The sequence below is a fragment of the Pristis pectinata genome, chromosome 2 (genome assembly GCF_009764475.1).
Source record: "Pristis pectinata isolate sPriPec2 chromosome 2, sPriPec2.1.pri, whole genome shotgun sequence".
Taxonomy (NCBI): Eukaryota; Metazoa; Chordata; class Chondrichthyes; order Rhinopristiformes; family Pristidae; genus Pristis; species Pristis pectinata.
Genome location: NC_067406.1, coordinates 74,799,829 through 74,812,952, shown reverse-complemented (window position 1 = coordinate 74,812,952; position 13,124 = coordinate 74,799,829). Strand labels below are relative to the sequence as shown.

The 13,124-nt window shown below is 41.1% G+C and overlaps 1 protein-coding gene across 1 annotated transcript in view; it reads left to right on the top strand.

The window, feature by feature from the left end:
* The window catches only part of stim2b (stromal interaction molecule 2b), a 126,007-nt gene that overhangs the window by 90,075 nt on the left and 22,808 nt on the right, over positions 1 to 13,124 (top strand). The window contains 2 exon segments of the mRNA XM_052040400.1: positions 8,421 to 8,532; positions 9,125 to 9,240. Coding sequence (XP_051896360.1) covers positions 8,421 to 8,532; positions 9,125 to 9,240 — 228 coding nt within the window.

The following is a 13,124-nucleotide window of genomic DNA, read 5'->3' as shown; positions in this document are numbered from 1 at the left end:
TGAAATCTCACTCCTTGGTCAGCATGAGTCAGCAACTTTAGCACAGGAATGAGGAAACGATTGCAACTTTGTTGGAGTCCAAATTATTAAACATACAGGCCACTGAACTACTTTGTTCTGGTGGGAAAATAATAATATTAAAAAGTTATGCAGTAAATATAATTCTTGGTCTTTTTATACCAGCTATTAAGTGCATCAGTTTGGCTCATTCTGAGCAGCTCAATGTCCGCTGGTGGTTGAATGTGAAATCCATTAGTCTAATGGTGCAATTTTGCTTTCATGAGTGGCATTGGGGTAATATTGGCCAATATCAATAGCAGTAAATGGGCAAATAGTAAATTGGCAACATTGGAGTTTCATTTCCAGTAAAGTCAACAAGTGGTAAACATGTCCTTTAGTCATCTCTGGAAGTGAAGGAGTTAACCAGAGAGTGCATGCTACGATGGAAGCCAGTGACTGAAATTAAATGTACCTCGTGCTAGTTGTGCAAAACTGAATGATTTTCCGCATCAAACAGATGTAAAGAAAGAAATATTCTGTGCTTTTTTCTGCCCGATAGTTACTATGGAAATGGGGTGGATCCATTTTTCTTTTGAAAGAATTGAAAATATTCACACTGCATCGGGGAACAGTCAGCTGATCCTTTTATCCCTGTAATTACATCTCTGATACCCATCTGAACAATTTAAATGGGTTGCCTGGCTTGACACTTTCTTTTATGTAAACCACTGGTTCCTAACTTGGGTTGTGTAATCCCCTCAGTCAGAGGGTGGGTGTCAAAGGATACATGGGCTCCGTGAAACTTGATTCATATGGAGGTAATTTATTTAGAAAACTTGCAAGAGAAGTAAAAAGTATGCTTAGTCCTTTAGCTGCCCTGGCTGTAGGGCTGTTAGTAGTTGCCAGGAATCCACAATCCCAGTTCCTTAAGAAAAAGGAGCAGGAGTAGGCCATGTGACCCTCAGGGCTTATCTGCCACTAAAAGGAATGGCATCGTTGGGCATTTATGAGGGTGATGTATTTTACTGAGTGTGTAAATGGAGGGCTATCATTCAAAAAAAAAGGAAGCTGCTGCAGGGGTAGGGAGGGTGAAAGCGTCACAAGAGTTGGATATATGGGGAGAGGGGTTACAATGTGGGACGAAATCAGAAACAAACCTGCTTTCTCCAGAAACCTGCCTGTGTCCATATGTGGATTTGATTGTTAACCTCCAGTGCTTAATGGAAGTGGCCCTAAGACTGCTGTAGAATGGATGCTGTGGCAGGGCTTGCACAATATAACTTCCTACAAGGCGAGATCGGTTAGCATAAGTGGCAATGACCCATCACTCCCGGATAATCTCAACGCCTTTCATGCACACTTTGATAGGGAGAACTGTGACACACCCACATGAGCCCCCAAATCTCTGGGTGACCCTGTAATTTAAGTCTCTGAGGCCGATGTCTGGCATCCTTCAAGAGGGTGAACCCAAGAAAGGTGTCTGGTCCAGATGGCGTACCTGGTTGAGTGCTAAAGATCTGTGTGGAGTATTTAAGTATTTAAGGACATATTCAAATTCTCGCTTCTGTTGTCTGAGGTTCCCACCTGCTTTAAATTCCCAGGTGTTAACGTATCGGATGACCTGTCCTGGGCCCAGCATATAGATGCAATCATAAGGAAAGTGCACCAGCGTCTTTACTTTCTTAGGAGGTTAAGGAGGTTTGGCTTGTCGCCGAACACTCTAACAAAATTCGACAGATGCACTGTTGAAAATATCCTGACTGGTTGCATCATGGTCTGGTATGGCAATTCGAATGTGCAGGAATGTAAGAAGCTGTGGACTCTGCTCAATACATCACGGCACATCCCTTCCTGCCATCAGTAGTACCTCCAGGAGGCACTGCCTCAAGAAGGCAACATCTATCATCAAAGATCCTCACCATCTGGGCCATGCCATCTTTTCGCAGCTGCCATCAGGCAGGAGGTACAGAAGCCTGAAGTCCCACACCACCAGGTTCAAGAACAGCTACTTCCCTTCAACCATTCGGTTCTTGAACCAACCAGCAAAACTCTAATCACTACAGTTCAGCAACAGTATGACCACTTTGATCACTCTGCACTAAAATCAACTTTTTTTTTTGTTTTAATGGTGTTCTTTCTTCTAAAAACTGTATGATTTATGTTTTATTTATGTTTTTTCTTGTGAAGGCTGCTTGTATGACATATGTCAGTGATAATAAACCTGATTCTGATTCTGATATATCTCCACCTACTCAAGTTTCAATCCTGAACTCTTGTGCTGTCTATGCAGAGTTTTCATGGTCTTCCTGTGAACTCTGGTTGCCTCCTGCACCCCAATGATGTGCTGGTTGGCAAGTTAATTGGCCACTATAAGTTACCCTGAGTGTAGGTAAGCGTAGGACAACCAGGGTGGAGTTGATGGCCACATGAGAGGAGACAGGTTGCGGAGATACCTGTGGGAATAGGACTGCTGGGAGTGGGACCTTAACTGTTTCTTTTGCTTAAAAACAACAAATTCTTGGAATATAAAAAAAAATTATAGCCCAGGAAGATGCAATTTCTAATTTTTGTCTAGATCCTTGGTTGTCTGATATTGCTGGCATTTTTTTTTGTCTCTTCCCTAAAGACAGACACAACTTGGTTCACTTCCTTTGCCATTTCCTTAAACCTCACCATAAATTCTGCTGTCTCTGTGTCTGTAAGGGACCCATATTTCCCCTTATTGGTCTTTTTATATAGCTATTGAAGCCCTTGGGGTCCATTTAATATGTTTCTTGCCCACTTAGTCCCGTCTTGCCTATGCCTGTCAATTTTTTTTTGGTCCTCCATTGCTGAATTCTAAAACTCTTACAATCCTCAGATTTACTGCTATTTCTGGCAGCTTTATAAACCTTTTCCTTGGATTTATATTGCTATCTTAAATTTCTCTTGTCAGCCATAGATGGACTACTTTTCCTCTAGGGTGTTTATACCTTAAAGGAATATATTTTTTCTGCAACTTATGCATCATGTTATGCATTTTCTGAAGAATCTCTGAAGAATAGCAGAGATCTTGTGGAGTTCTTTTGCAAAGGAAGCAGATGTGGCTGCAAGGTTGATGGCATGGTTGCAAAAGAAAATGTGCACATGTTGGAAAGTCTTTGCCAAGGCACTTTATGGAAGTTTTGTTACAGGAGCTTAACTGTTACGGAAATGGGGAAGGGATGGTAAACCGATATTTAAAAAAAATTTAGAAGGGATGAAGAGAGACCGGGGTTGAGAGTGACTTTTCAAGTTTAGAGCTGGATTAGGATATGCCACTGGGTGCAGTTCAGGAGCTCTTTCCGCTCGCTGAATGGCCACTATTTTGGAGAAGGTGGTGTCAAGATTGCAGAAGAAACCAAAATAGAAGAGAGATTAAATTCTTTAGAAGACCAAAGGAATCTGCAAGTGATATTGATAAGATAGAGAACGGACTAAAAGTAGCAGTTGGAATTCAATGTCAGTAAGTTGGCTTAAAAAAACTAAGTAATAATATCTGGAATGGAAGTTGGCTTGATGCTGCAGGCAAGTGATGGGTGGTCAGAGAACAGATTCATAGAAGCATAAATATAGACTCTCAGATGGAGAAGGCCATAAAAATGCAACGTAATACTTGTTTATCATGAGAAAAAATTGAATACGGAAGTGGAATGTGGGATTATGTAAAATGTGCTCTCAGAGTGTGAATGTGATCTCAGTATCAGTCTCTAGATTTTTAAGATATTGAGACTTCAGAGAGATTGCAATATGTTCACTGTTGGTCACCACTGCCTGGTCTGAGGAAATGGAAATAAAGACAAGATGTTATTTCATTTGAACAAAGCAGATTATGGAGTGATAAATAATGATGTTTTAATATTGTGGAAGAATACTTCAGGGTAGATGCAAATAGATTTTTCAGTAGAGACAAAAAATATTCCATGAATAAATATTTAAGTAGAAGAGATTTAGAATCGAGAGTGAGGGGAATTTTTTTTGTAGAGTAGTAATCTGGTAGAATTCTCTTCTATGGCTTGGGCAGAAATTTTAGTGTTCATTTCAAACCCTTGTGCCCAATGAGGACAAAAATTACATCTTCCTGGGTTATAATTCTTTTTATTCTCAGGATTCAGGACCCATGTGAGTGTCTCATTGCAGGCATGCAGGGCCTCATAAGTATCAGAAGTTCAATCCAAATGTATGAATTGGACCCTGTCTTGATTTTAAGGTGTAGTGGCTTCTGCTGGGTGTCATCTGGCAACCGGCTGAGGAGAAGGTTGAAAGGTAAATTACTTCAAGTATGGAGAGATAAAAGACTGCAGATGCTGGAATTCTGGAGCAAAGCACAAAGAAGCTGGAGGAACTAAGTGGGTCAGGCAGCATCTATGGAGTAGATAGATATGGAGTCTATAGATGGCGCCTGACCCACTTGGTTCCTCCAGCTCCTTTGTATGTTCAGTTTCTTTGTGGAATTGGAGGAACAGGAGGGCTTGGCTGAGCATTTCTGTGTTACCACTGGTTAAATCAGGATTGCAGTAAGTAACCAGGAATGCAAACTTAATTTGCCCAACAACTTACAGCTTTGGAAATATTTCTTTTAAATCTCAATGTCAGAAATCTAAAAGGTACAGTACACCCCTGTGTTATGGAGGTGGCTTTCCTAGAAAGCTATCTGCATCATGATTTTCCATATCACAAACCCTTGATAAAAATTGACGAAATTTGTTGTTATTTAGTTTTTTTTTCTCACACAAATTTCGTAAGAGTGAATTTTTATTTGGTATCTCAAATTTTTTGACAGTGATTTGTGAATTCCATGAAGGCGAATTTCCGTTACCAGAATGAGGGGGGTTCACTGTATTACTGTCCAAGAAATGTCCAAGGAATATGTCCAAGAAATGCTAATAGTTATTGCACTCAAATTATTGAAAACTAAGTTTGAACTGAAGTAAGTTGACAGGTTAAATTTTAGCAATTTCAAAAGCTCGTTTATCAGGATTTTGAAGTATTAAAAGCAGCTCACAGCACAGGGTGAAGATGCTGTGCAGGCTAGAATGATGAGCTGCTTTAAAGATGAAGTCCAACCATTTGTGGGGAATGTGTTGCATATGGTGGGTTCAACCATGAAAATGGATCTGCATTACCTTGGGGATTATTGTTTATGCAGTGTGAAAGCAGCCTAACTGGCTTGTGTTTGATGGCAGGAGTTTGTGTTTTGTATTAACACGGCTGTAACAACTGTGACACAGCTTTATATCATGTGATTGGATGAGGGAAGTGAACAAATTGGAATCCTAATTAAAGGTTGTGTTGTCGTCAGTAAAAACAAATTAACTCTGTAACTGCACTGTTTTACCAAGTAGGAATATACTTGAAATACAAGCAAAGTTTTCAAACCTGCTTTATTGATTACATTATATAAAATTCATCAACGATCTCCCAGCAACTAAAAGTTTAATGTAAAGTGTCAGCTTTTCTTTCTCATGCTCAATAGATCACAAGAAAGCTGTGGAAATGATTACATAAATCAAATGCATAATTTTTCAAAATGGTCAATGAAACCTACAGTAAGAAACAGAATAATTAATAAAACTAGGTGACAGTTTTGCCACTCTTATTTATGATGTCAAATTGTAAACTACTATTAGGTCACATAAATACATTTTGAAATTTAGCTGTAAATTGTGATACAGAATAGTAGGCTGGATGAGCATTTTTCTTTTTAAAGTCTTATTGAATGTCTGTAATACGTCAGTTGGAGACTGGGGGAGGGAGAACTCAAACAGGCATAGAATCAAGGTACGGGGTGTGAGGGAAGGGCTCAAGGAGAAGTGGCCCAGAAAGAGAGTGTGGGCAAAACCATGTGTATTCGTGTACATCTCTGCGTGTGGGTGGGCACGTGCTAAGTTTGTGCAGTGGAGCTTCCATGTTGTTGGACCAAGTTCTTGTGGTGTCTGGTGTGCAGTGGCTACCCTATGTCAAAAAAAAATCATAGACCTGTATGTTCCCCTCCCCAGACCTGGAGTGAAAGTCAGGCATCCTTTACCCCGAGAGGTTGCCTGAGAGGGAGGATGTGAAAGAAGTTGAACATAAACAGGTGCTTATGGCTTGTCAAGGAATTGGCCTCCCTCTGCTGGTTTATTTCAGCACTGCAGTTTTACACAATTACCCAATTCCTGCCAGGGGAAGTGGCCACTCATTAGTCAAAGCAGTGTGTGTTTGTGTGTGTGTATGTCTGTGTGTTTATATTATCTTTATAATTCCGAGAGAACCTTTCAGTTGAGAATTCTAACTTTTAATTAATTGAATTAATTACACGGTAGTGTAGCGGCTAGCGTAACGCCATTACAGCGTCAGCGACCCAAATTCAATTCTGGCACTGTCAGTAAGGAGCTTGTACGTTCTCCCCGTATCTGCGTGGGTTTCCTCTGGGTGCTCTGGTTTCCTCCCACATTCCAAAGACATACGGGTTAGGAAGTTGTGGGCATGCTATGTTGGCACGGGAAGCATGGTGACACTTGCGGGCTGCCCCCAGAACACTCTACACAAAAGATGCATTCACTGTGTGTTTCAATGTACATGTGACTAATAAAAATATCATATCTTATCTTAATATTTTAAGTGTCAGTTAATCTTTTAAACACTGTTTTCATTGTATCAATTCTGTTTTTTTTAACCTATCAATAATTCATTTATATTATATAAATAGTAAATCTTTGGAATTCTCTACCTTAGAGGTTTGTGGGGGTTTAGGTGCTGAGTATATTCAAGGCAGAAAATGAAAGATTTTTGGATATTAAAGGAACAAAGAGATGTGTGTTGGTACAGGAAGGTGGCACTGAGTTGAAGGATCAGCTGTGATTGTATTGAAAAGCAGTGCAGGCTGAATGGCCTACTCCTGCTTCCATTTCTTATGTTAATTGCTGGGATTTTGTGACTTAATCACTTTCAAAAATGATAAACTCTTTAATATTTCCTTCCATGTTGTATTAATCCTTTTCAATTTTATACACCCATTTTCAATTTTTGCATCATTTTCCTCTTGTGTAAAGACATATTTGGGCTAACCCTCGTGATTTTCTCTTTGAATGCTTACCAATCCACTTTTGCGGAAAGAGATCTCATCGTAGCAAAGTTCTCCATTCCCCAGATGAGAATGTTTGCCCGAATTCTGGTCACTACCCCCAAACTGGTCTTCTGCTGACGCTTCTTCTTCCAGCCTTCCTCCATTTCCTAAATTTATGTCTACACCTCCCACACCACTTCCCGTAGGACTCCAATCCATTCTCCCAGTTTCTCTAGCCCTGATGTCTCTGTTAAGATGACAACAGCTTCCACTTCAGTGCTTTTGAGATCTCTTCCCTTAACCCTGGCTTCCTCTCCACCATCGCTGACAGTAAGAGTCCAGAGAGTGCATCTGTTTTATTCCCCGCCCTCACCCCTCTCCTCCTGCCCTGATCAAGGATAGGGTTTCCCTTATCCTCATCTTCCACGCAACCAACCTGGCAGTTCAGCAGATCATCCTGCAGAATTTCTATTACCTTCAATGAGATGCCACTAGCCAACACATCACCCTCTTCCCTCCTCTTCCGACATTCTGCAGGGACCATTCCCTCTGCTGGTTCACTCTTCCATCTCCACCAACCTTTTCTCCTCTTCTCACAGCACCTTCCCCACGCAACTGCAGGAGATGTAACACCTGTTCTTCTTACCTCTTCCCTTCCCACCAGTCTGGGAGCCAGGACACTTCCTGCTGGTGAAGCAGTGATTCATCTGTACTTTTTCGCAATTTCACGGTCTCTCCACTGGAGAAAGCCAGATACTCTGCTCATTGCACAAGAGTCACCATCAACTTAAAGTTGCCTGTGACTTCAATTCTCCAACCCCCACCCCCTCTGAGCTCTGTCTTTGGCTTCTTACGCTGTTTCAAAGTAAGCACAAGGAACGGCATCTCATCTTACAATAAGGCAGCCCTGGAACTCAATATCGAATTCAGTAACTTCAGAGAACCGTTTGTTCCGCTTCATATCAGAAATCCCATTCACTTGTTTTTCTCACTACACAAATGTTGCCTGAAATGCTGAGAATTTTCAGCACTCTCTATTTCAGATTTCCAGTACCTGCAGTGTTTGGTATTTCACAATTCCAGCAATTTCTCTCTCTCTCTATCTTTTGTCTGTTCTCATTCATCGCCTTCTATTTACGTTTTTTCCAGAAGGATCAGTGGTAATTAACAAGATTTCTTCAGTTGTCAGCACTCCCACTTGTATCATTCAATGGGTTTCCTTTGTATAATATTAACAATTAGTAAAATAAAATGTAATTTTACAAAAATTGCCAAGGTTCAGAACATTTCCTTGTTGATAATTAATATATTGATCATTTTTGATTTATCATTATGTCTGCTGTTTAAATTGCAGTGCACAATTGGACCGTGGATGAAACAATGGACTGGTTAATTAACTTTGTGGAATTACCACAGTATGCAAAGATTTTCCAGGAAAACAAAATTCGAGGAGTGGGACTACCCAGGTGGGTTTTGCTGCATGTAGATCACTGGTTTTCATCTCCATGAATGATGGGAACATCCATAAAGCCAAACAATTTACTTAATGGCTAACAAAAGTGACGTGAAATCATCTTACATTAATTTTGTGGAACTTCAGGATCAACACACAGTGTTATTAAATAATTTCAGACGATTACATGGAATTGTCTTCATTGAATTAAAATGGATTGCAACACAGAACCAGACCATTTTGTTCATCCAGATTATGTTGATGATTGCTCTTTCAGCTGAGCAAGAGTCTTAGTGCCCTGTGTCTATGCAACCTGGAGGTTCAAACTTATTCTCGTTGATGATTAATATCTTGGTAATTCCTCAAGCCCAGCAACGTTGCGCTCCACAGTCCAATAATTTGCCAAGACTCACCTTGGCTCAAGATCAGTCACTATGGTGAAAAATTGGAGGCCTGGTTATGCACAGTGAAAACCTCAGCTCAAGGAAAGTGAGGAGAAAACAAGTTGTTTTCCTACAAGTTGGAATAGGAAGTTGTACCACATTCCTTCTTTTGTACGTTCTCATGGGCATCGTAATTCTAAAACTGTGTTGTTTGTCTTGCAGGCTAGCTGTGAATGAGATTCCTTTTATGGTGACTAATTTGAAAATCACTGACCGGAGCCACAGACAGAAGCTTCAGCTAAAGGCACTTGACGCTGTGCTCTTTGGAGCTCCCATCCGTGAGTATCGAGAAAATGTGTCTTTCTTTAAACATGTTCAGTAGCTTTTTATGAGTTGACCCATAACCATAACTTTATTCACAAGTCCTACCAACTAATGAGAGGTTAGCAGTCTTGGTTATCGCCAAGCTGCTGCCCTAGTGTGGGTTGGCAGTTAGCGGCCTGCTGTGGGGACCTTGGATTTTTTTTCCATCCTTTATAACTGAGGGGAGCTGTGGTCAATTGTAAGATGTCTTTCCTGCTGCCAAGGCTAACATCAGCTGGCTTAGTACACTGATGCAAAGGGATCTGGGTATCCGAGTGCATAACTCACAAAAAGCTAGTGTGCAAGTAATGGGGAAAGCTAACAAAATGTTATCAATTATTGTGAGAGGAATGGAATATAAAAGTAGTGAGGTTATGCCTCAGTTATGAGGGGCATTGGTGAGATTGCATCTGGTGAAATGTGCACAGTATTGTCATTTTAGAGTCATAGAGCAATACAGCAATGGATACAGGCCCTTCGGCCCAACCAGTCATGCCAACCACAGGGCCCACCCAGCTGGTCCCAATTTCCTGCAAACAGTTGTAGTGAATAGTGGGTTCTTCTATGCCGATCTTGTTACCACATTCACTCACTCAGACTTCACTTCTGAAGCTGAAATATTTTTCTTTCCAAATCTAGGATATATCCATATGGTCCTAGTAACTTGCCAACTTTAAGTTCAACCATCTTTTCTAATACCTCAATGCTATCAATTTTTAATGTATCTGGTGTCTCAATTAACTTCTCCTTCAATACTACTTTGAAATCACACTCTTCCCTGGTGAAGACAAAAGCAAAGTTCTCATTTAGTACCCCAGCATCCATGACCAGGTTCTTATTCTATCCTTAATGAGCCCCACACATCCATGTGCCCCCCTTTTTGCTATTTATAAACCTATAGAACAATTCTGGATTCATGTTTACATTGCCAGCTAGTCGCTTCTCATACATTCTTTTTGCCTCTTATTTTAGTATTCACTCTCTGTCTGGTTCTTAGTAATCTGACTCTTGCTAGAAATTAACAACCCAACATGCAGTCTTTTTTTTTGAAAGAATACTCTTCACTGGTGAAGACAAATGATAGAGTTCCCTTGGTATTCACCTTCCAACATCAGCCTTCGCATTCAACGTCAGACCTGTCCCTCTCCTCCCCTTCTGCATTTAGCAAGGACTGCTCACTTCGTGACTTCCTGATCCACTCTTCACTCCCCATTCCATGGCACCTTCTCATGCAACCAGAGGAGATACAAAGCCTGCCCTTTCCCCTCTTTCCTTCCTACCATCCAGGGACCTAAACAATCATTCCAGCTGAATCAGCAATTCACTTGCACTTCTTCCAATCTAGTCTACTGTATTCTGGGATCACAGTATGGCCTGCTCTACACTGGAGAAACCAAGTACAGATTGGGTGACCGCTTTGCAGAGCACCTATGGTCAGTCCACAGGAGTGACCCTCAGCTTCCAGTTGCCTGCCATTTTAATTCCCCATTCCACTCCCACTCTGACTTCTCTATCTGTAGCCTCCTGCACTGTTACAAAGATGCCCAAGTTGGAGGAACAATACCTCATTGTTTTGTCTGGGCATGTTTCAGCCTGCAGGACTCAATACTGAATTCTCCAACTTCAGATAGCTCACTTTCTTTCCATTTGTGTCAGGATCGGTCATTTGTGCTTGCCATTCCTCTCCCCCTTTTCTTTCCCTTTCATTGGCGTGTTCTGGCATGCTCAGTATGTCCCAGCTGGACAGAAATACATACCCAGGCTTCACTACGTTAGCAACACATTACATAGACAAAGGAGCTTAACTCTCCATTCAATGGCTGTTCATTATTTTACCCTATTACAGACATTCCCTTTGTCCACCCGTTGCCTTCCTCCACCTTCTCTGTTACTTAGACTAACTTGCTTTCTCTCTTTCTGTGGAAGGGTCTTTCATCTGAAACATTAATTGGTTTCTCTTTCCACAGATGCTGCTTTACTGGCTGAGTTCTTCCAGCATTTCTGTTTTTTTGTTTCAAGTTCCTGCATCTGCAATTTTATTTGTTTTCCAATGTAGCCTTTTTTCTTGTTTTGTCTTCCTCTGCATCTCTTTCATCATAAATGCTCCAGATGTGTTTGTTCTTCCTTGTTATGGAAAGATGTAAATATATTGCAAGCATTTCAGAGAAGGTGTGCCTGCAGTTCAGAGAAGATTTACTAGACTGATATCTGAAATGAGCAGGGTTTTTTTATGGCAAGCCAGACTTGTATCCAATGGAGAGTGGGGGAGACTTGATTTAACAAAATTCAGATAGTTCTTCACAGAGTGGATGTGGGGAGGATGTTTCCTCTTGTAGGAGAATTTAGAACTAAGGATCACTATTTAAAGAGAAGGGGTCATCCATTTAAGACAGGAGGGATGAAATTTCTTCTCTGAAGGCCATGAGTATGGAGCTCTGCTTCTTGAGAGGTGGCGGAAGCAGAGTCTTTGAATGTTTTTAAGGCAGGGGTAGATAGATACATGACATGCAAGGGGTGAAAAGTCACAACGGGCAGTTAGGAATGGAAAAACTTGGGTTACAGTAAGAAGAGCCATGGATTTATTGAATGGTGGAGCAGGCTTGAGGGGACGAGTGGCTTACTCCTGCTCCTTATTTATATGTTTGTATTGAACCTGGAGTCTCCTGTTCTTTAGGACTGGTCCTCCCTTTGATTAATTGTCAGGGTAGTCCTGGCTTACTCACGGAATTCAGGCCCCTAGCTGTCACCAACTTTTACTCCATCTTTGCTAGTTTTATGCTACATTATCGCTAGAGTCTTAACAGTAGGTCAAGGTAAAGCCAGGTAAGCGTTTGTGAATTTGAGGGCTATGTTGATAGGAGCTAAATGAAGAAAGATGGGAGGAGGCTTGAATGGAGCATCAATGCTGGCATAGATTGGTTGGGCAGGATGGCCTGCTGTATGTTCTAATTAATTCCATGTAATCTCACCTGAGAGGAGCTGAAGATGATCCCAATATGGCTTAGTCAGCGTAATTACTTCCCCATTAGATGGCACTGTCACTCCATGCATCATCCTATTATAATGGGCTAGAATTTCTGCAGGTCTCCCTCTGTGGTGATGGTGGGAGATGATGGACACCATTTCTCCAGAGTTTCCACCGAGTTGTCAATCAGTGAGAACTGCGCCAGGCATGGCCTGAAGTTGAAGGTACTATTAACAGTTAGTGTCATTTTGAAGTGAGCAGTTTGGAAATGAAGTGTATTTTTTTTAAGAGAAAGTAACTGTATGTATTTACAAAAGGGTGTTGTAGAATTTACAATTTTCCTGACAACCAAATTACACAGAGCAATAAGCAACAGGATTTTCTATTTCATTCACTTCAGCACAGTCTTGAAATGTTGGGAAGGTTTTCTGACCCTAAAATGGCTGTATGGCACCTCTGGCCTGCCACTGTTTGGTCTTAGGTGCAGCCTAGGTAGGACCTGATGTAAATGACAGCATTGCAGTTAAATGACTGGACCAGCAGCCAGAGAGCTGGACCTCTGATTCAGGGGCAAAAGTTCGAATCCAACCATGCCAACTGGGAAATTAAGTTTGAGTAATTAAATACAATCCACAATTTAAAAAAAAACTAGTTAATAATGGTAATCGTGAAAGTACAGTATTGTCATAAGAAGCAATCTGGACGACCAATGTCCTTCAGGTAAGGAAATTTTCTATCCTTACCAAGTCTGGCCTGCATTTGACTCCAGACTCACCAATGTTGTTTGATTCCTAATTGCCTATTCAGTGCAGGGGCAGTAAGGGATGGGCAATAAATGCCAGCATTGTCAGTGACACTCACTTCCCGGGAACAAACAAAAAAATGTGCAAATTC